The sequence below is a fragment of the Lepidochelys kempii genome, chromosome 1 (assembly GCF_965140285.1).
Source record: "Lepidochelys kempii isolate rLepKem1 chromosome 1, rLepKem1.hap1, whole genome shotgun sequence".
In the NCBI taxonomy this organism is placed as follows: Eukaryota; Metazoa; Chordata; order Testudines; family Cheloniidae; genus Lepidochelys; species Lepidochelys kempii.
The window spans coordinates 280085320-280109843 of NC_136380.1; the positions used below are offsets into that span (position 1 = coordinate 280085320).

At 40.0% G+C, this 24524-nt stretch overlaps 1 protein-coding gene across 1 annotated transcript in view; it reads right to left on the bottom strand.

Annotated features, from left to right (window-relative positions):
• The window catches only part of OTOGL (otogelin like), a 129159-nt gene that overhangs the window by 47675 nt on the left and 56960 nt on the right, over positions 1–24524 (bottom strand). The window contains exons 26-35 of the mRNA XM_073338544.2: positions 21782–21930; positions 21144–21279; positions 18533–18652; positions 16871–16987; positions 14392–14548; positions 12495–12521; positions 7024–7191; positions 4917–5195; positions 2541–2658; positions 2006–2085 (exon numbers count right to left, since the gene is read on the bottom strand). Coding sequence (XP_073194645.2) covers positions 2006–2085; positions 2541–2658; positions 4917–5195; positions 7024–7191; positions 12495–12521; positions 14392–14548; positions 16871–16987; positions 18533–18652; positions 21144–21279; positions 21782–21930 — 1351 coding nt within the window. The remainder of the gene's footprint in view (positions 1–2005; positions 2086–2540; positions 2659–4916; positions 5196–7023; positions 7192–12494; positions 12522–14391; positions 14549–16870; positions 16988–18532; positions 18653–21143; positions 21280–21781; positions 21931–24524) is intronic.

A 24524-nucleotide genomic window follows, 5' to 3' on the forward strand; every position in this document is an offset into this window, starting at 1 on the left:
TAAGGTTTTCTTCACAAACCCAAAAGCAAGGTTTTTTATTATATGCTAATTGAAAGCTTTTATTCTGGAGCACAATTATGCAGCAAGGAGTGAATTCTGTAGCAAATTCTGCAAACACAGAATAGCAGAATATTTGGGACCTTGGATTAAAAATATACAGTTTTCTTTTCTGTTTTTGGACAGTAATGCACTATAATAGATTACTTTGTATTAGTAATTATTAGACATCACATAACTAGTTTAAAAATACAAAATACAAAGACTTTATTTTAAAATGGAAGAAAAAGGACTATAATGTTTAATCACTGCATTATCCACAAATAGAGGAATGATGTGATAGCCACACGCCAGCAGTTAAGCATCCAGGACACTGGGCTATTTAAATACCCCCCACCACCACTCAAAAAATATAGCAAATGATGCAGGGAGGTTGGCAGTGAGGTAACAAGAGGTCATGGTAAAAACACAGGATCGATGTATAACTGGGGCAGAGTTGTGCTGGGCCTTTAACAAGGACAAGACGTTTCAATTTAACACAATGGAAGTGACAGAAGAGGAACTGAATTTGTGTTCAACACGGTCAGATGCGGAGGATGATTTTAGCAGCTGTATTCTGGATGGACTGGAGTGGAGTGATGCACATATCAGGGAGGCCAGAGCGAAGGAGGTAGCACTATTGCAGGAAGCATAAAAAAGCTTGTGCAGCCACTGCCTGTACAGCATGCATATCCCTCTTCTTCTCCCTCTCTCTGTATATGGGCTTTATTTTCTAGAACTTTCAATCTGATTGTTACACCCTGACACCTCAGGATTCACCACTGTATATGTCATTAGGATATGACTTATACAAAGTATGCCTTGTGAGGTGTCATTCTAAAAGTCTTGATCTCCTAGACCATAATATCTCATAGGATTGTATGTGCTATTGTCGTGTGTGAAGTTTGGCTATGCATGTGTTGCTGAAACATGTTGTGAGGTTTAAAATGCCCACAAGCAGCATTTCAGGTACAACAGTAAAAAGGCCAGACAATGTTGATGACTTATTGAGGAAATGCACACAAGCACAAGGATTACCCCAGGAACTGGGTACAACAGAAACCTTTCAGAGATAGCACTACACAATGGGAACTGTGTGACCCAGATCACAGCAAAAGAGCTTTCCAGCAAGTTGGGAGAAGATATAAAAGGGAGAAAATGACATTATGGGGGGACCTTACTCTCCCTGCAACAACACACCTGGAAACATCTGAGGAACAAAGACTGAACTGTGGGAACTGATGGTCCCAGGCTAGAAGGATTTTTAGCCTGTTAATGAAAACCTGGGAAAGCCAAGGCAACTTGTGCCTTAAGAATCTGCCAGCCTGTTTGTTACTCAGGGTGAGAATCTGCTAATTAATATTTTACCTGTCTGGTGTGTTAAGCTCAGTTTGCGGTTTTTGATTGTTTACTAAGGCAGTCTGCTTTGATCTGTTTGGTATCCCTTATAACCACCTAAAATTTACCTTTTGTAGTTAATAAACTTATTTCTTGTTTATAACATAACCCAGTTTGTGCAATTGATATCGGGGGCTGGGGGGGGGGAGGAGAAGCTGTGCACATCTCTCTCCACATTGAGGGAGAGGGTGAATTTTTATGAGCTTGCGCTGTGCAGCTCTTTCTATACAGTGCAAGACAGCATTATTTTGGGTTTATCTCCCAAAAGAGGTGTGCATGTTAGTGCTGGGTGAGTCCTCTCACACAGAGCTGACTTCAGTCTGTGTCTGCAGCTGGGTGTGGCCCTAACTGTGTGTGTGTGTGTGTGCTGTAAAAGGCCGGAGAGCATAATTCAGCAAAACAGGGAGAGGGAATCCAGGCTGGTGGAGCAGGAGAGGCTCAGTGAAACCACAGTACATCAGGTGGCATCCCAGATGGGAGGGGCGGGGGGGTCCAACCCATCGCACTGGTCATGAGCACTAAATAAATTATATAATAAAAAACTTTACTGGTAACTACAGAAAGTACTTACAGTCTTCTGGATAAACACATTTAAGTGTCACCTCATCAACGATCATATTTTTAGGACAATATGGTAAGCATCCTTCAACCCTTTAAGAAAACCCAAAAAAATCACATTAGAAAAAGTGGCAAATCTACAATATCTTAGTTCAGTTTGACAAAATGACAGTTTTTAAGGTTCCTTTTTTTGCCCCTGCCACACAGAGAATTCTGAGACCCCTCCATTGTATAGCTTACACACACACACACTTCTGAAGTCCTAATGCAGCCAGTAGGAGATTGACAAGGAGTCATTCCACATTCATTCTGATGGACCATTACCCACAGATAAACATGAACATGTATCAAGTAAAATCATCTAATGGGCATGTGCACACCTGCTTTTACAAGGCACAAGAGGCCAATTCAACCCTCTTATAACTCCACTGAAGTGAACCTTTGGTTAGTAAAGATTAGTATATATTATAATATATTATTAAAAATGATAGCATATGCATTCTATATAATAGTATTATATTGGAGATATATAGTTCAATCAGACTTACGGTGGAAGAAATTTACATGCTACTCCTTCAGGATCACTACATGTTTTAAAACAGGGGCTAGCACAAGGTTCATATCTCCATTCACACATCCTCCTATAAGGCACTGATGCATGGAGATCTGAGAAAGAAGGAAAGCATGGTATTTATAGATTGATAGTCTTTTCTAGGATATATATTACAGTAATAGCAAGTCGATAGTAGAAATGAAGTATGGACTCCCAAAAACTTCCAAATGAATGATAGTGTTCTTATAAGTGAGTATTTAAACCAAGGAGTTCTAGAAAGTTCAAAAATACTGGAGTATTAAAGGAAAAAGTACATATACTCAAATGTGCTGTTGATTTCAGGAACAATACTACTGCCTCACCCAGCAAACAGAAAAAATATCTATAGCTCACTAAACAATATGCGAACTTTTTTTTGCTTGTTATAACACATCAAATTCATTTCCAAATTAAAAAAATAGGGCTGTCAAGCGATAAAAAAAATAATCATGATTAATTCTGCGATTAAGCGCGCTTTTAAACAATAATAAAATACCATTTATTTAAATATTTTGGAAGTTTTCTACATTTTAAAATATATTGATTTCAGTTACAACACAGAATACAAAATGTACAGTGCTCACTTTATATTATTTTTATTACAAATATTTGCACTGTAAAAAACCAAGAAATAGTATTTTTCAGTTTCCCCATTACAAATACTGTAGTTCAATCTCTTTATCGTGAAAGTTGAACTTAGAAATGTAGTATTATGTACAAAAAATAACTGCATTCAAAAATAAAACACAATGTAAAACTTTGAGTGGACTTGTAGGCTCTAATCTTACTTCTTGTTCAGCCAATCACTCAGACAAACAAGTTTGTTTACATTTGCAGGAGATAATGCTGTCCGCTTCTTGTTTACAATGTCGCCAAAAAGTGAGACCAGGCGTTAGCATGGCACTGTTGTAGCTGGTGTTGCAAGGTATTTACATGCCAGATATGCTAAATATTCGTATGTCCCTTCATACTTCAGCCACCACTCCAGAGGACATGCATCGATGCTGATGACAGGTTCTGCTCAATAACAATTCAAAACAGTGTGGACCAATGCAAGTTCATTTTCATCATCTGAGTCAGATGCCACCAACAGAAGATTAATTTTCTTTTTTGGCGATTTGGGTTCTGCAGCTTCTGCATCAGAGTGTTACTCTTTTAACACATCTGAAAGCATGCTCCATGCCTTGTCCCTCTCAGATTTTGGAAGGCACTTCAGATTCTTAAATCTTGGGTTGAGTGCTGTAACTATCTTTAGAAATCTCACATTGGTGCCTTCTTTGCATTTTGTGAAATCTACAGTGAAAGTGATCTTAATATGAACAACATGTGCTGGGTCATCATCTGAGACTGCTATAACATGAAATATATGGCAGGATGCAGGTAAAACAGAGCAGGATGCATACAATTCTCCCCCCAAAGAGTTCATCACAAATTTAATTAATGCATTATTTTTTGACAAGCATCATCAGCATGGAAGCATGTCCTCCGGAATGGTGTCCGAAGCATGAAGGGGGCAGATGAATGTTTAGCATATCTGGCTAAACGTAAATACCTTGTAATGGCAGCTACAAAAGTGCCATGCGAATACCTGTTCTCACTTTCTGGTGATATTGTAAATAAGAAGCGGGCAGTATTATCTGCTATAAATGTAAACAAACTTGTTTATCTTAGCGATTGGCTGAACAAGAAGACTGAGCGGACCTGTAGGCTCTAAAGTTTTAAATTGTTTTGTTTTTTGAATGCAGTTATGTAACAAAAAAAACCCTACATTTGTAAATTGCACTTTCATGATAAAGAGATTGCACTACAATACTTGTGCAAGGTGAACTGAAAAATACTATTTCTTTTGTTTATCATTTTACAGTGCAAATATTTGGAATCAAAAATAATAATATAAAGTGAGCACTGAACACTTTGTCTTCTGTGTTATAACTGAAGTCAATATATTTTAAAATGTAGAAAAAATCCACAAATATTTAATAAATTTCAATTGGGATTCTATTGTTTAACAGTGAGATTAATCGCGATTAATTTTTTTTGAGTTAACCACATGAGTTAACTGCGATTAATCGACAGCCCTATAAAAATAATTATCAATCTAATTATCAATCAATTATCAATGACTGAATTATGCTGTCAAGGCAATATTCGTGACCACAAAAACAGGAAATCAATAACATCTTGACTCAGAGGGGAAAAAACTCAAAAACAAATAGGGGAAATCAGTACCAATATTTGCTACTATTGATGAAGATGATGCACTCATGTGTACTCCTCTTAAGACAACTTGAACAAAACTGTACAGTATTCTTTGGGATCATGTACAACTTACCTTCAATGCTAAAGCTACTTGTATGTTTGAATTCTTCTGAATCATCATACTTTGACACTTTAATCCCAGAAGCTGTCAATATAATGAAAAAGCCTTTCTTGTTGTGAAGTTCAAATGCACTATAATCTGGAATCCAGAGGCCCTGGTGATGGAAGAATGTAGCTCTTCTACGAAATGAAGAATTTGCCGACCACTGTTCCAAAGTAACAGTTTCATTGTCATGGACATACAGGAAGTAGTTTGGTCTTTCAGCAGACTCAAGGGAAACAAGAGACAGAGCTGTCACAAAAAAAATACAAAGAAATCAGGAGAAGGTTATCACACCAGAAAACCAGAGGCAACGGACTACACATTAGCTATTGAGAAGTTTATGTCTAAACTATTGTTCTTCACAAAAATTCTCCCATTTTTCTGTAGAAAATAGCAATACTGACCCATAATTCAGTTTGATTCAGTTCATATAAAAATCTGAAAATTCAGCTACATATAGAGCTGACTGAAAAAAGGAAATTCCTTTTTGAGAAGATTTTTTGTCACAAAGTGAGATGAGACATTAAAAAACATGCTAGTTTTCACAAAATGGGATTTCAATAAAAATTTCATTTTGGGAAAACCAAAACAGGATTTTTCTGCCCTCCAGGACAAGAGCCTTCTGGCCAGCTGCCAGAAAGGCTGAGAGCCTGGTCACTCTGCCTCCCTCTACCTAGCTACCAACTCTGGGCGCCTGAGAGGTGCTGCCCATCCCTGGAGCTAGGGGAGAGGCAGGGAGACAGACAGTCCTAGTGCTCTGCTGTGTTTTGACACAAGTTTCTTCAAATCCGTGCTATATTCAGTTAAATCTTTCACTCTACCAAATTGGAATTTTCTTAGTTTTACCAGAAATTTTCCCACTAGCTCTAATTATGTAAGCATAATTTGTCCAAACTGCTTTTGGCTGCAAAATCAGGGTACACATTTTGTGAGAACAAAGTCTTCTCTCCTTAGATTTCAGGCACTTTTACATCCAGTCACAGCCAGAAGTGCCATCAGGAAAGTTGTATTTAATCACTTCTTGTTCTGGTCCTGGACAGATCAAAAGTGAAGAAATCACTTCTCTGAACATTTGAGAAGCTCAAAAAAGGCTTGGTTCAAATAACATACGTAAAAATATGCAGCTTCCTTACTTCATTGAAATATTATCTCATCCCTAACAGTAATTTTTAAAATGTCCACATATTACATGGATTTAATTCAGCTTTCAGTCACCTCAACATTTTACCTGTACTATTTTATATCTGCTGGAGAATTTCATTAGACTTCATTCATCCTTCTACTTCATCACCTTTCCATTTATTTTCAAATATCATCCAAAAAACTTATTTTCTCCCTTGCCAATATATCTCAATTTCTCTTAAACATTATTTGAAATCTCAGGACAGAGATGGCCCTTTTGCAGATACTGGTTTCACAAACTGTGATAGATAGGAGCCTGCATCCACTGATGTTAATGGCAAATCTCCCATTGAGTTCAGTGGTGCAGGATATATAAGGGATTGAGACAAGGAAAAATACTTTTATATATTAACATTTTTAGTGACATAGGTCACTATGTAGGTTTGAATGACAGAGAAAGTGTTAAAAATTATTTACACAGCGTGAACAAACAGAAATTAATAAGCATAGCATAGGTGGTTTGTTTATAACTGGGGACACAAACACTTTTGGTAAACATTTTTAATATCTAATGTTTCATATTTACCCATGCAAACCACTATTTCGAGTTGCACAAGATACTTAAATTTCCCTTACAAAAACTGTTCTATTCATTTGGACCTTGCTGCATTTCTAAAATATATTCTTGCAAAATTTAGCATTAAAGCCTTAAGTTAATTTTTCCAATAATGTATTTTAAATGCACTATATTTCTTCTTGAAACTGTACGGAAAAATCAGTTTTGCAACTGACTACTCCATTCTCATTTCTTCCTTTCCATGAAGGACAAACTGAAAAAAAAATCATTGTAGCTTACTTTAGACAACTAATAAACTTAGAAATAAGTAACAGAGTAACTGATACATATAGTTCTAAAACTAGTCTTTGTCATTACTGTAATATTGAGTATACTTACATAAGTCTTTATCTTTGAAAAGGCCGGGAGTTATCATAAAACTAAATCCCACATTTTCATATGTACTGATTCTAGGCAAAGGAAATAGCTTTCTGCTGGTAATGTTAGCTCCTATGACAGTATCATTCTGTCCATAACTTGCCAAAATATATGGTCCTTCTCCAAGGCCTAGTGAAACAAACACCAAACAAACAAAATCAAATTGAAAAATCTATTGATTTACTTATATAAAAGAGCAAAACCTCAGGTACTTACCACCAACGACTGGTGGCATATATTGCCATGATTATTTTCCCACACTTGGAATTGTTCACAAAGGTAAGGAAACCCAGGAACTATTAAAAGCAGTTTACTTAGAACGGGGCCATGTGCCTCAACGTGATCTCAGTCCAAGACAGCATCTAAAGCCAGTATGTCTACATTGAAGCTGGGAGTGTGCTTCCTAGCTCAAGTAAATAGATATAGCTAGCACACTAAAAACAGCAGTGTAGTTGTGCATAGCACAAGTGGCAATTTGAGCTAGCTGGCCATGTATGTACCTGGGACTGGATGGGTTTGTACTGAGACAGCTAGCCTGTGCTGTGTGCTATCCCCAGCAACACCATTGTTTTCAGCAGAGCTTTAGCACGTGTCTGTCTACTCAATCTTGGAAACATGTTCCCTGCTGCAGTGTAGACATACCCTATGCAAGAGGTACAACATTCCCTTGCTCCAGTTCACTTCCTGTCCAGAATACAAACACTCTAAACAAGTGAGATGCAAGAAAGGAAAGTATGGATATATTCAATAACTGCACTTACTAGTTAGTAACCCAGGTTTGTTCTTCATGAAATTTCCTCTTCTATATATCCCCATTCTTGGTGGTGAACTGAAGGTATCATATTTACACACAGATGATGAAATATGGAATAAAATAATTAAAGAACTGTAATACTACTATTCCCCAATGGGCATTGAATTTGACCTCTGCATCTATCCAGTAAGGCCAGATGGAAGTAGACATGAAGTTTCAAGTTGCTGACCTACAGCTGTCAACTACAGGAACACTGATGAGGCGAACATTTGATGCTGATGTTGCTCTGGTGGAAAAGTTCACAAACATGTACCATTTTTAACAAGGTTTCACTTCTTGCTATTGCTGTGGGTTGCACAAAATGTAATTGACGCTGCTGGGCATAACCACCGCCCTCCATTTAAGATAGCTGTAAAAACCGGTAACGCTCCTTCGTAGCAGCACCATCTAAAATAAAGGCAGATGTGAATCTGCCCAGGAATTAGAACTACATGGGTGGAAGGTTCAGTGGGTATTGTTCTGGGTAAGGATGTGAGGGAAGGAACACACAGGAACAGACTCGGAAAGAGACAAGACAAAAAACAGAGAGATAAGAGGCAGTAAACCAGACACAGCCTGGACATGGTGCATGACATTGAGAGAAGTCTACAGAGGTGGCATCTGGTTTTGGTGCTGGCTAGCAGGTTTGGGACTGTAAGCAAAGAAATTATCTCCTTTTGCTTTTGGTTCCTCCTATGATCAAGGAAACAGGACTTTCTACATTTTTTGAAAACAAACAAGATTGCCTCAAAGGTACCAGACTGCATCATCCATTTCTCCTCATAACTGGAACAGCCTGCAAGACCCTGAATTTTTGGCTAGCCACTCAGGCCAAAAAGTAGTAACACTATGATCCACCAGGTCACAACATCACTCACTCAAACTTGGCCTGCCTGTGCACCATCTTCCATCAGAAGGGAAGGGCAGCCAGGCCAAACCTGAGCTGTTCTGAGATTGTGTGCATTGTTTGCAGGAGCAAGGAGCCAGGCCCTGTCCTGTGGGTAGGGCCCTACCAAATTCAAGGTCCATTTTTGTAAATTTCATGGTCATAGCATTTTTTAAATCTTGAATTTCACGGTTTCAGATATTTAAATCTTAAATGTCATGGTGTTGTAACAACCATGAATATGGATTTTAAAATGGCAAAATATAAACATGTAAAGCCCTTAAGACTCAGCATTTCTCAAACTGGTGGTCCTGACCCAAAAAGGGGATCACAAGGATATTGTAGGAGAAGCCTCCATGAGACACACTAACTGAACCTGGCCTGGAAACCTGCAAGTGCCTAACTGCTTGAAAAGACAGAACTGTAGAGGTCATGCCAGGCACTAGGGCTGAAGAACCTCGACTCTCAGTTGGACTGCTCCAGGGACCCAAACAGGAGCCGATATTGCTCATTTGAGCTGTAACTGTTCATGCCTCTGTACCTAGGGCACTGGGGTGGATGCAATGCGTGTCTGGGCAAGCACAGGGATTCCTCAGTGGTTGGAGTGGAAAGGGGGGCACAGCTTCGCCAGGGCACAGCTTCACCCTGCCACAGCAGCAGCCTGCTGCTCTCCACCTCCTCCCCTCCCTGACCACTGGAGACACCCTGCATGCTCTCCCCGCTGCTGCCCTGCGCTGGCCTGAACACCTGGCTGGCCACACTTGCGGGTATTTAAATACTTGAAGCCTGTGGGAGCAAGAGGCCCTGGCCAGGGGGACGGAGCGGGAGGAGCTCCAGTTGGCACTGTGCTCTATGGGCCCCTTTAGAGGATAGAGCCAGCTGGGTCCTGCTGCCAAAACAGGCATGAGCTGCCCACTCCCCTCAGTGAGTCACTGTGCGTTTACTTTTTCTTGTAATCAATTCTGACTTTTGTGTCTCGTTACTTCTAAACACTTAAAATCTATCTTTGTGTAGTTAATAAACTTGTTTTATTGTTTTACGTAGACCAGTGCGTTTGGGAAACTCCATTGGAGATAACAGGATTTGTGCATATCATTTTCTATTAATAAAATGACGGACTTTAATATGAGCTTGTGTTGTCTAAGAGAGGGCTGGGCAGTTCAGATGCACATTTTGGGGGGAGGAATCTGGGACTGGGAATTTGCTGGAGTTGCTCTGCAGAGTGGCTGGCTATAGCACTCATACAGTATAACTGGGAGTAATTTACATGCTGGAGGCTGTCTGTGAGCAGACCAAGAGTGGCTGCTCTCACAGTGAACCAGTGTAAAAGCCACCCCAGGTTGAAGGGTTGAAGTGAAACAGCTGTTCAACAGTCCAGATGGTACCCTGGGTAATGTCACACCATTATGCAATGATACCATTGAATCTAGCCAAGATTTCAATTCTTGTGTAATGTCTTGGTTCCAGGATCCAAGAAGCATGCCATGCAGTTCTAAGAGATGAAGTCATGAAGGTGAAGTTTGTTATGAATATATCTGTCATTTTAAGCAACCATTCTTGAAAGTACCAGGACTATGATGTTTTCACAGAAAATATTTGTTATCCTATTAATATGAAGTAAATTGAGAAGCCCCAATCTTGCATTTTACAATTCATGAACAGAGCTCCACTGATGTTAACATGGCTCTGCATGGGTGCAGCAGTCCACCTATACATTGCAAATTGCAGGATCAGGGCTATTAGATTTTTAAACCAGAAAGGAACAGTATTATCATCCAGCATAACATATATACATAAGAATATCACCCAGTAGAAACACTAGCAATAAAATAAACAGGACATAAATAGTGCAAGCTAAAATAGTGCAAGCAGAGGATTTAGTAGAACCTCTTGATGAGTCAGAGCAATCCCTGTCTGGATGCACCCATGCACAAAAGCTTTTATAATGAGGAAATAAATTACCAAGAGTGAGAACTATTCATAAAGCTTATAACAAGCTCAGATCTCCAGTTTTGCTATAATTCACGCTGAATGAATTATCTTTTTAGATTCATTTTAATACAGTATCATTAGAGATCAGTATATATTGATATTATTCATTTTGTAAGAAACACAATTATAATTTCACTGTCTACAAAGGCAGTTCATTGCAGTGAAGGTTAAAATGGTAATAAGCATATATAACAACATGAAACCACATAGCTTGTACACTAATGTGTCAGTAGTTTGAATCCCTTAATAATATGCTTGTCTGTTTACGTCAAAAAAGCTTTCATGGCTTTCATATAGGAGAAGTCCCATGAAATAGATGGGACATGTAGAGAGAAAATATTGTTAGATATCTTCCATAATGAAGTAAGGCGTAGAGGAGGGGAAGATTTTTTAGGTTTATGTATAAATGTAGTGTGAGCCCTGGCAAATACTAAATAGGCAAAAGCTACTTTGAATTCAGCCTGACCCAGACTTTTCTGATTAAAAGACCATGGCAAGCAGACAAGGCAAAGGCTGCACGCGTGCACACACTCTCTCTCTCTCACACACACACACACACACACACACACACTTGTTTCCAGTGAAATGTTAGTCTGCCTCTAGTCCAGGCTGGGTGAAGCAGGGAAAAAGCCTGCCTCTGAATAAAGGATCAGATTACAAGAGAGCAGTACAATTACATCATGATATTAGCATGGAAGGGCAAATATTGCAAAGGACATGCAATATTTCTGGATAACATATGTCACTGCTGCCTTCTAATGGTTGAGAATGTCTAATGTACTCAAGAGTTTGTTACTATGCAATCCAACTGCAGGGGCTGGAGGCCCAGAAAGGAGACAACCTCTAGCACCACTGTACTACAGCTAACAGAGATTTTTCTTTGCTTAGATGGTTGAGAGCTGTGTTTTTACAGCAGGATGTCTCAAGTTACATCCCAGATGACAGACACAAGTGGTTTGGCTAATCACTGTGAGGCCTGTATCCCTGTAACCATTGTCTCAGTACCCTTGGAAGTCCCACAGGTGTCAGTTTGATAACTAGCTGAGCTGCTGGTGCATAGTTCAAGACACCTTACATATTAATGGAACAGAAGTATGGAGAAACCATTAACTTCCACTAACCAGAGAAATATCAAGCCATACTGACTTGGGAAGAATTTGACCTCCTACATACATATATTATATACATAGTATATGTATGTAGGAGGTCGAGAGAGAGAGAGAGAGATTGATTGTAGGTAACAAGTCTTTGTAAAAAAGAAAAGGAGGACTTGTGGCACCTTAGAGATTAACACATTTATTTGAGTAAAAGCTTATGCTCAAATAAATTTGTTAATCTCTAAGGTGCTACAAGTCCTCCTTTTCTTTTTGCGGATACAGACTAACATGGCTGCTACTCTGAAACATGTCTTTGTAAATAAGGCTTGTGTGTTTTTTCTCTGGCACAGAACACAGAGATCTTGGCTATACTAGAGAAAGCAAGGTTTGAAAAACATTTTTTAAATTTGTTTTCAAAAGTCATGCCCAAGCCTAAGTTCTAGCACTGGCCATAACAGCAGCTAAATCCTGCACAGAACTAATTCAGAGGATAACCATATTTAAACTATTGTTTCAAAATACGGTTCCTTCTAGCATATAGAGGGTCATATGGTATGGCAAGAAACAGTGTGGTTTATAATAATAAATACATTCATCAAGCTATTTTGAGAGATGAGGATGCATCCAATAGAGAAATATTTTTCTTTACATAAATACTACGTACCTTGGTTGTAATATTCACAATTATAAGCTGAAAGAGAACAAAATAGATACATCACTAAACACCATCAACAAAATTCACATCTGTCAACAACGCTGAGACACCATAAGTCAAGGTCACAGCATGGTAATTCACTTTAATCAAAGAAATTTTTGTGTTCCTGAATGTGTTTCAATTGGTGGCTCCATTTCCACAGGATTTCATTAATAGACACACACCTATGTTCAATTAGAAGTGTCAGCACTGCTGTTTTAAAGCGCCACCTACCCGTTGCTGAGTCGTCCATTGAAGAACTCTTTTTTCATAGCGAAGTTAGATGTAAAATATGTCGAGTCTGATGGCAAACTCACAATGCGAGTTTAAAAATAGCATAGTCTAACATGGAGGCTACTTTAAGGAGAAAGGTATAAGTAAGAACAGCCATACTGGGTCAGACCAAAGTTCCATCTAGCCCAGTAGCCTGTCTTCCGACAATGGCCAATACCAGGTGCCCCAGAGGGAATGAACAGAACAGGTAATCATCAAGTGATTCATCCTCTGTCACCAGGGCCGGATTAACACAGGGGCTTTAGGGGCTGCAGCCTGGAGCCTCGGGCTAAGGGGAGCCCCGCAAAAATAAATCCGTAATTACATGCAATTCAGTGGTCACCAGCCCATCAATCACTATCGACTGGTCGATCCTGGCACCTCTGCCGGTCGATTGCGATCTTCAGGCCGCTAAAAATCCAGCGGTGCAGCAGGGCTCAGGCAGACTGCCTGCATGCAGTGGCCCCACGCTGCTCCCGGAAGCAGCCAGCTGCTGGCATGTCTCTGCAGCCCCTACGGGGGCGGGGGGGCATGGTAGAGAGGCGGAACCCAGCACCATCCCTGCAGTTCCCATTGGCCGAACTGTGGGGGCAGCGCTTGTGGGCAGTGCGCAGAGAGACACTGTCCCCGCAGAGACATGCCAGCAACCGGCCACTTCCGGGAACTGTGTGGGACCATGGCATGCAGGCAGCCCGCCTGAGCCCTGCTGCACCATCGGCTGGGAGCTGCCTGTGGTAAGCACCTCCCAGCTGGAGCCTACATCTCGCACCCCAACCCCAGGTCAGAATCCCCTCCTGCACCCAAACTCTCTCCCAGGCCCCGCACCCGCTCCTGGACCCCAACCCCTTGCCCCAGGTCAGAATCCCCTCCTACACCAAACTCCCTCCCAGAGTCCACACTCCTCACCCTCTCCTGCACCCCAACACTCTGCCCCAGGCTGGAGCCCCCTCCTGTAACCAAACTGCCTCCCATAAAGAAACCAAAATAACAGCTGTTGTAAGGTAAGAAGTAGGCTATTTTGAATTAACTTAACTATATTCTATATGTTTTAAGACTGAAATGTAACCACAAAATGGCTTTATGTTAATTAAAAGGCAAGTTTAGTATAGCATTAATAGCCTCGATGCCATAATTGTGATCATTTTGTTTTAAATTAGGAAAAAGACTTGTATGGGGGGGCCCCACAAATCTGTTAGTCGCGGGCCCACAGGAGAGTTAATCCATCGCTGCCTGTCACCCATTCCCAGCTTCTGGCAAACAGAAGCTAGGAAAACCATCCCTGCCCATCCTGGCTAATAGCCATTGATTGATTATACAAAAATATTGTGATCATAGCCAGTTTCATTATAGAGGGCTGTAAATCCAGTTCTAAAAGACTAACTTGTTAATGCATGGACTGCATGAAAAATTTAGAGCAGAAGCACATATATATTGTAGCTTCTCCTATCCCACTTCAGATCATTTGTATTGTCAATGAGAACTTTAATCTTTTCTTGTTCCTTATGTGTCAACAGAAAAATCGATCATTAAAAGGTCAGATAATCCAGTGTTTCTTTATTGTGGTTTCTGGGGACTTGATCAATCATGTACTTACGACAGACAGAGGGAGATCTCCAATGAATTGCTGCACCTTGCTGGCAGCATTTGTAAGCATAAGCTGCAATGCTTGTACACAAACACTCACAGTCCCCACCAAGATTACAATTACATGTGTCTGTATGGCAATTTTTGACAAATGAAGTCACATCAATCTGAAAAGTGAAGGGGAAAAAAAGCAATTGAATGTCTGGGTCCCACCTTGCCATCACTTTGCACCAAAACTCCCACCAGTTTCTAATGGAATTTTGTGTCTAGAAAGAAAGCAGAATTCAACCCTCAAAGTCTGTCATAGAAATCTGAACATTTTCTAATGCTTGGGTAAATTACTTTGTCTTTTAACATAGGTATAATTAGATTTGTCCACACAGACTAGCACTGACTGATCTTGCAGTAGTGTCCCCACATCCCCTGTGCACAATCACACACACACAGTAACACCATTGTCTTCATAGGGAGGCCTGCCATTGCACCCGGTGTGATTCCCAACAGTAGCAGTACTGTACAGCTGCAGGCCCCCAATACGGTGTTGAAGTCTTGATGAAGAACACTGAACAACTTTCAAGTTGCCTGAAACAATGTTGCTTGTCTAGAAAACTAAAAGTGTATATCAAAGTTCATGCGGTACGCCTGCCTACACTCTTGCTATTTAATGATTATGAACATTTGCAATGGCTATAACATTTAGCCAAAGTTCGTGATTTTCTATTTTTATAAGGCAAATACTGCCATCTAGTGTAATATCTGTAGTTTTACGTTAACAATATCAAGACCATGGCTGTGATAACAACGTGAGAAGAAGAGCTTGCTGAGTGACTTTACAAGTTGATTTATTTTACTTTAAAAAAAAAATCAGCGTAGTTTGCTGGCAAGAAATAGAACGTCTGAGAAAATGTGACTGCATTTTTGGAGCTGTTGTTATTTAAACAAAAGTAAAATATTTCTGTGTTTTCAAGATTTTCTCTCTCATTTGTCTTATATCTCCCCAGATTTGCATTAGCCCACACATCCCTTTGCTTCCCCATGCCATTCAGAACTCTAAAACTTAAAAAGAAAGAAACTGTTGCATTATTTCTGCAACTTGAATTGTAAAATAATTTCTTGCCTTTCTGTCGGGCTGAGGCAACCTTAAACATCATAAAAAATTCTTACTGCAGTTCTAAAAGATGGAAATATTAAACAGTGGGGAGATTAGTTTAGTAGTTTTAAATCAATCATTGGTGGCACATTTTAGGTCTACAGAAATTGTATCACAATCAATAACTTAGAATGCCTGCTTTACCGAAACTGGTAGTCCTTTACACCAGGCCCTGAAAGTCAAGAGATTCAGTTTCTGATAGGGATACCATTCATTATGTCTGTGGCAAGCACCAATGCCTACACTGCAGCGGAGGGGCGTAATTGCAGCATGTGTACATAGGTGCTGGAACTAGGCGCACACCCCATTGGCTTGAAGCGATTTCCATCATTTACAGGATTTACAGTTTGGTTCAATGGATCTCAGCACCCCCACAAATTGTTCCAGCTTCTGCACGTGTAGACATACTCGAACTGGCTTTAATCTATGTAGTTCAGCTACCAATAGCAGTAAACCGCAGCAGCACAAACTAGCTGTAAAAAGGTCCTTTTGGTAACTGAAGGCACCTGAGAAGGCAGATACAATCAGAAATCCGGACAAACATGCAGATTACAAACTATTTGATAAAGGCTCAGCAAACACCCTTATTAATGGGATCAGAGACTTCCCTTGCCACACTTTCCTCAAGCTATCTGCATCATCTCCCCCTTGTCTGGACAGAGCCTTAGACAACTTGCAGTAATCCAAGCCCCTATCAGCCAGGTACCAGCAAAGCCAAGACACCACACATTTGATAAAAAGATTAATTGCCAGTCAATTACTTTGTCATGGCTCTGACGTCCAAATCTTCTCACTCTCTCCCCCAGCATCCTCATATAAAGATTGAGCAGGACAAATGACTACCTGAGATAAAGCTATCCATGTGTCTTCAACTTCTCCTATCATGTGCATTTAACGCTTGTGGTTTTCAAATTTTCAGAATCCGTTGATGCATGTGAATAGTCTTAAACTTAGTTAACAACACAGAAATGTGTAGGTATCACATACAAATACACTAATACAGTGGAAACTTGATTTTCCAAACCGGTAACCCAAAACTTTCCGTTGTCTGAAAGAGGGTCATGTCCATGACATCTAATAATATTGAAAATCCCACCAACTGTCCTATAGCTTTAGGATCCAGACGTTGGCTCCAATCTTGCAAGGAGCTCTGTACAAGCACAGGAGTCCACCCACACAGATATCTTTGCAGCACTAGGGCCTGAGTCAATGTCTTCCACAGTATTCAGATTGAGTTGTAGTGTAACAAGGAATTCATTACTTACTCTTGAATATTTTGCTGCCAGAGATTCAGAAACAATATGTTCATTTTTGAATAGTTAATAAAGTATTAACTTACCACATTTCGACAAGGGGCAAAAACATCACTGTACAAAATTGAGCATTCCCTTTTGGCATAGGGGAACTTGCTCTGATGCACTTCACATGGCTTTATGGTTTCATTTGGGCTTTTACACTTTAAAAAAAACACAAAATGAGTTTAAACTATTTATATGAACTATGTTTTTGTTCTTGTTTTTTTGGTTGTTTTTTTTTGTTGTTGTTTTTGTTTGTTTGTTTTACAAGAGACTTACTTTTGGGATATAGCAAAACTCCCATTGCCAGGGAGCAGAGAAAACAATGTTAAACAGCAAATATGTTTGCCCCCTCCTTTCCTGTGTTTTATAATTGAAAACATTTGCATAAAAAGAACCTTTGCTTTTTGTTTTTAAGAACTCATATGTTCATGTTCCATACATGAAGACAATTTTTGTTATTTGTGACACAGTGTAATCGTTTCCAGGGCAACCAATTGTAATATTACAAACAGAACATCATGTGGCAAATCCATCCCTGGTGTTTTGCCATTGACTTTAAATGGCATCACACTAGGGATGATTTAGCCCTATAAATTCAAATGAAGAAGCAGCAGCAGTAGGAACAGATTAACTCATAAAAAACAAAGAGCCAGAGATCATCATGATAACTCAAAAATGACTGAGATACTCAACTCCCTTTCTGAATCTCCTCCTTCAAAATGAAAAACAAACGGGCAGGAAAGTTTAACAAAAGGACATGCAACTTGCTGAAGGCAAGTTCATCCAAAGCGTGTACACATGGTGGGAAAGAAAAATCTGGGAAGCAGCAATGGTGACAGACACCTAGTGCTGATCACAGACAGGAAATTAGACATGACTTTGCAACAGTATGCAGCTCCAAAAATAGCCAGAGCAAGCTGGGCTGTGTAAGCAAAGGCAGTATGTCATGGAGCAGAACGTTATGATCTCTTTTTCTGATCATCTGATGCAGCTGCACAGAGAATACTATGTTCAGTTATGGCCACCACATTACCAGAAAGATATTGACAAAGTGAAAGGATAATGAGGGGGACTAGAGTGATTTCCTTGTGAGGAAAGATTAAAGAGAGTAAAGCATGTACAGGCTGGCTAAGCAGAGACATGATATCCGTCTACAAATGTTGGGGGCATTAACACAAAGGAGGGAAAGAAATTATTTCAGTGACACACAGGTTTATAACAAAGTAGTAATTGAAGAAAATTAAGAAAGGGAAAATTTAGGAAAATTTCCCTTTGGGGCGATATATTAGGCTGTGAAATAACGATAGAAGTTCCATCATTTGAGAATTTTAAAACTAGTCTGGACAAAATACTAGAAAATTACTATCAGGAACAATTCTGCTTTAGCTGGGAGATGACCTTTTAATAAGGTTTTCCTAACTTTACCAGGCAATGCTGGTTATGTACTAAATTGCAGACAACCAAATGGACTTGGTTTGGTTTTTCACTTAAACTCAACATCATCTACTTATTGAGATACAGGGGTATCTTTATACCACATGTAAAGTTTATAGACAAAGATTCTTCCATAAGTATCCAAATGTCCCTCCCATGCATTGATTTGACTGGCAATTTGGAAAATGTCAGCACTCTAAGTGAGTGTATACAGTAATTAACTTTTCATACTGTTTATTTCTAAGTTGGTGAACAGATATGTTACTTACCTGTCCTATTGCCCAGCTCTCTCCAAAAACCTGAGCATTTCTCACTTCCATGTTGTTTGATGTAGTCAGATCATTTGAAGTGTATTTATCAAAATTTCCACACAAACCTGCTAATTTACCCTAAAACATAAATTGAAATTTTTTAAACATCTTCTGATTGGTTTGTAGTTACAGTTTGGTTATTGACAGTGGTCAAACATTTTTGGTTTTACTTCTTAAATAGTTTTAAGGGAGAAGAAACTAAATTAATGTTGCCTTAATATCAAGTTTACAGGGTGATTATAACCCTGACCCACACTTTGATGATACTTGAAGTGCCAATATATTTAGACCTCCAAACTAAAGGTTTTAAAAGCAGAAAATTATATTTATTTTTTATTCTATTTTCTGCTTCCCAGAACGTATCTTTACTTTCTGACTGAATAAAGGGACTGGGGTCTCTTCAAAACGCCCTCTAAAAGCTGACATTTGTACGATCCAAGTCAAAAACCAAAAGTTCCGATACATTACCTCATACCATTGGAGCCTGACTAAATAATGATCATTAAGACCTTCTGCCTATATCCAAGTTAGAATAGCAAGGGCATTCATATTTACAGTTATGTGCAAGCCAGTCACCTGTAGCACTCTTAATATTGGGGCATGCGCTAGTAATGAATATATAAAGAAGAGGACTTATTTTTTCTGTTCAGTAATACAATCAAGATGATGGACGTTCAGACTCCAGAGTGCTTTGGGTTCATTCTAATAAATTGTTGTTTCTTTAGGTCCTACGGTTGCAGGCCTTTTCTTGCTTGAGCGGAAGTCTCTGAGAAAGGTGTGTGTGAGGGGGAGAAGCGTGTGATGTATTGGTGTCCTTGTATCAGCACTATAACTCCTCTCGCTGAGGGAGCCCTTCAGAACCCCTTTCTGAGCGTGTGCATTCACGGTTGAAACTGAGGGTATGTCTACACTGCAGTCGGGGATTTGACTGCAGCATGTGTAGACAAAGCTGAGCTAGTTTTGATCTAGCCAGCTTGAACAACAAGAGCAGAATAGAACAGCACTGGCAGCAACGGGCTAGCTGCTTAAGTATACACCCAGGAAACTGGGTGGGCTGGTACAGCCTGTCCTGCTGCAAATTCACTGCTATCGTTACTGGCGATAGCTAGATCAACGCTCTATCTGATTGGTCTACGTGTGCAGAAGTCACACCTCTGACCGCAATTTAAACATACCCTGAGAGAACAGCTTGGTAGGCGCTCAGAGAGTGTCTCCTATTTCTTTTCTAGATCCTTTTCCCTGGCTGGGTTGTTTGCCCGTGTTTATTTTAATCCCAAAATGTGAGTATGTAATATACTGAGCTGACTCTTCTACAACTGTATAATCTCAGTCTCTTCTTGCCTTAATTTGGGGCACACTAACTCCCGAATGTCACAGGAGAGCAGTTGAATGTATTGCCTGGGATGTCAATTAAAAACAAAGACAATACTGATTATTCCACAGAAGTCAGCAGTTGCAATTGGAGCACTGAAACCATCTGTGATAGTATGCTTGACAGTGTGCTTCATGCTACTACCTGAAACATCTTTGAATTACTAAAATAACCTGACTGAAAACAGCTTTACCAATGTAACACTCCTATGATTAGAAGACAAGCAAAGATATTGATATTATCACGACAAAAGTTCTTCCCCCCTCCCCCCCTGCTGGTAATAGCTCACCTTAAGTGATCACTCTCATTACAGTGTGTATGGTAACACCCATTGTTTCATGTTCTCGGTGTATATAAAATCTCCCCACTGTATTTTCCACTGAATGCATCCGATGAAGTGAGCTGTAGCTCACGAAAGCTTATGCTCAAATAAATTTGTTAGTCTCTAAGGTGCCACAAGTACTCCTTTTCTTTTTGCGAATACAGACTAACATGGCTGCTACTCTGAAACCTGTCAATATCTAGTGTAACCCTCACACTGTATGAGTACTTGTTATTCATTTCAACCCAGATTCTGACACACTTGCTTATGCCAAATAGTAATTTATTCCACAAGAACTCCTAATGAAATCACAATTTGGCCTGTATTTATTTTTCTCAATTTGAGATCATTTCATTATATTATTGCTTATGAGAGTTAAAGAATGACGGTGCTAGTTTGATCCAGGAATAGTGTAAGCAGCCAGCATTCAATTTTTTATTTGTTGCTGTAAATGTTGCTGTTACTTGACCTCCAACACACCAGCTGAGATTCTTAGCAGAATGTTTTGGGCTGAATTCTGCTAAATTGTGTCAAGGTTTTAGATTATTGATAAATATACACCAAGAGTGAGACCACCAAAGTCATAGAACTTGTGACCACATAATGGCCTCAGCCATGAGGTTCATATCTGGGGGAGTGAGGGGGGAAATCCAAATTCAAGGAGTTTATATCCAATATTCTGCTTTGGATCCATCTTTGCTCTGTGATCTAAAACAGGTTTCAAAAGTGCCCAAAGATAAAATGTTAATTCAAGGCCCTGAATTCCAAGGTCTTCCCCATATTTCCACCCCACACTGTATTTCTTTCAGTATGAATGAACCTCTTTGTAATATAAAATACACTGTATACAATATCAAGTTTACAATTTGGTTCACCTTCCATCGAGGTCCAACTTTGACATGTATCGTTGTCTTCTTGTCCCACAGGATTGTAATTTCCTGTTCTGGAAAATGTACCACTGTATAATATCCAGCCTTCCAAAGCTGATATGTTGGGTTTTTTTCCTGTCCCCTTGCGGTCCTCTGTCAGAAATGGATATTTGTGAAAGATCTACAACAACAATTCTATAACGCATACAACCAAGACATACAGCCTAATAACTAGCCCAAAGAGTATTTTAAACTATAGCTTAACCCTAACATGTTATCGAGCAACTAGAGAGTATTGCCTCAGCTGTTTTGTTTTAAGAATTTTTATTTTATTTGTAGTTATTTTGGCTCAGATGCTGCCTTCCGTCACAAAAGCACATCGACAGAAACAAACTAATTCAAAAACTCCTTGGCTCCATTGGAGGAGCAGCAGCGAAGCATTCTTCCCAGTGGGACCAATATGGGTGTGGAAGGAGAAAGGGAAAGGGGGCTGGAAAAAGCAGTGAAGAAATAGAATTTTCATGGGAACCCAAGCTACATCAAACTTGGAAGTTTTTGATACTTTAGATTGAATGAGACTCAGTTTAATAAATTAAATTTGCATGTTTCAGATATGTACGTGAAAGGGTCATCCAAACAAGGACAGAGAATAACTAACCTGTTTGTCGGAAGGTTCACTAAAATAAATCTCAGTGTCTCCAACAGAGATCAAAACGCTCTTTGAGCAAACAATGTCATTGTCAAAGCACTTCTTGTTTTGGGCGATTACAGATACATTTGAGTTGTCTGTACTCTGCAACATGAAGAAAAAATCATTTTATTTACAAATACAATTACATTTCACTTCAGCAGATAAATTCAAGCTTAAACATCTTAAACTGAAAAGCCATGTAAAGAGGTATCAATCAAAGAAAGGGATTTTAAATCCAGTACCGTACCTTCTTTTGATTAGCTTAGAGTTAAACACAAAGAACTATTAAATGCATCTTCCAGTCATTTTATATTATTGAGGATTTTATTCACAATTTGAGGATTAGCCTAGCCTAAAATTAGATTTTTAATTAAATAAGAGTTTGGTTTATATTTTAAAAATTGATTGTACACAGAAAAAAATGTATTTTAGCACAATATGGTAATCAAAGTCTAGCTATGTTATAAACAGCAATGAAAACGAATTTTTTAAAAGTATGCAGTCTGAGAACGTGTTGCTATTGCATTTTCAAAAACAAGAAGTCTACCAACCATTTGTCACGGATTGGTAGATAATCTCATTATTGCCCACCACAAACGTTCAAAATTATGACTCACATCCCAAAAAATCATGAGACTAGCTGAAAAATCGTAAGTTTTTTAAATTATCGTATGTGTTTTTGTCCATCTTTTGATTTTAGAACTCCCTTTGCCCACACCCAGGGTATGTGGCAGTAAAGAAACTAGGTCTAGAGGTGATGAGAGAGGGTTATTCAGCCTCCATGGTGATTCAATCCCCCACTACTGAAACTGCTAACAAGTGTGCTGATAAGAGCCACTGTTTTTGTTTGTCTGTTGTCCATATGACTTGAGGCCCATAAGTAAGGCTCAGATTTTCTCATGGTTATTTTTAGTAAAAGTCACAGACAGGTCATGGGCAATAAACAAAAATTCACGAAAGCCATGACCTGTGACTTTTGCTGCTGCAACTCCACGGTTTCTCCTGCCACCATGGTGGCTGGGAGCTGCGGGGGTCCCCCCACACACACACGAGGCTGTCGCCCGTTGCTGGAACCCTGAGGATGCTGTCGCCTGTCGCTGGAACCCTGCAGGGAAACCCTGAGGAGGCTGTTGCCCATGGCTTGAACCCTGCAGGGCCCGCTGGCTGCCTGCTCCAGTCCCATGGACCCAGGGGCTGAAGCAGAAAGTGTCATGGAGGTCTCTGGAAGTCACAAATTCCGTAACTTTCATGACCTCCATGACATAAACTGAGCCTTATCCATAAGTTATGTAGAGGACACCAAACAGCCTTCAAACAGTGAAGGCTTGAGACACCTGATTCTGATCTTGCTTACATCAGTGTAATTCAGGAGAAACTCCTGTAAAGTCAAACTGGTGTGAGATCACTTCTAGGCATATGCTCATTACAAGCCCGTGTTAGATATGAAACAGTAACCTGGAGATGACAAGCTCTATATCCCACCCCTGACTGAGTCACCCAGTCATACATCCTCCATTTGGACACTGTCTATTACAACTTCTTGAGGCCTCTTTTGTACATACAACTACGCTAATTTTTGCTCCCTTGAACATTCTCAGAAAATATGACTAACTTAATATGTTGTGATGCAGCAAAATCTCAGAAAACTCATCTGCTTTCATTGACGTATTTTACTGCGTTAGCTACTTGAGTTCAGACTAGATAAAAGACATGGGACTCAAGTAAAACATTACTAATGTGTACTAAGGATGGGGAAATTACTGAATTATGTAAATTAGTAAGTAAGCAAACAAAGTATGGATTCTTTACCCTTTCAAGACATTAAGGAGTTTTGCATCTGAAAGCCCTATCCCACAAACCCACATCCCTGCTGAGATCTCACACATTCAGATCTGTCACATAAACACCTACAATTCCTCCTCCCAGGCACTGGGGGAGGTGGGAGAGGGGATTCTGGTGTTTTTTTCAGGTAGCCTTTCTGCCTCTGCTTTGTTTTTGATCCCCCTTGCTGGTGTGCCAGCATGGAGCCCTTGGGAAGCAGAGACAGCATCTGAAAGGGAGGGAAATGGGACAGAATAGGGGGCTGATGGGACAGTTGGGGCCAGGAACAGGAAGGGGACAGAACTGAGGAGGCTAATGGGGAGAGTCTAGGGCAGAGTGAGGGTAACTGACCCAGGGCCCCCATACCCCTAACAATCCTCCAGTCCCTACCACTGGCCCCAACAACTCCCTCCCCAAGCTTCTCTTTCCATCTCATCCACTGACAACCACCTCCTCAGGCTGCTCTGGTTTTTCTCAGCCCAATAATTCTCCAGGCTCTCTCCTCCCAACAGCCATGCACACCGTCCCCCTTCCACACACTCTTTCACAGCAAGCTGTCCCAACAACCCAACTCCCTCTAATACCCTGGTGTCCTCTAGCTCCCCCCAGGTCCCTCTGGTTTCTGAGACGTGCAGGGGATAGATTCTGTTTTCCCCACACACGCTTGCTCACCCTGCTCAGGAAATCTTAAGGGTGAATCAGTAGTTGCTTTTTCTCACCAGCGAGAAATGTTGCCTGCAGGACTGCAGAGAACTTGGCAGCTATGGGAAGCAGTCTTGTAATCAATAAAAATAACAAGTGGCACAACTCAAAGTATCATTCTGATCTGAAAAGTGACTGTGTGGTGGGGGGATACAGGTTTTTGCTGCTCACTG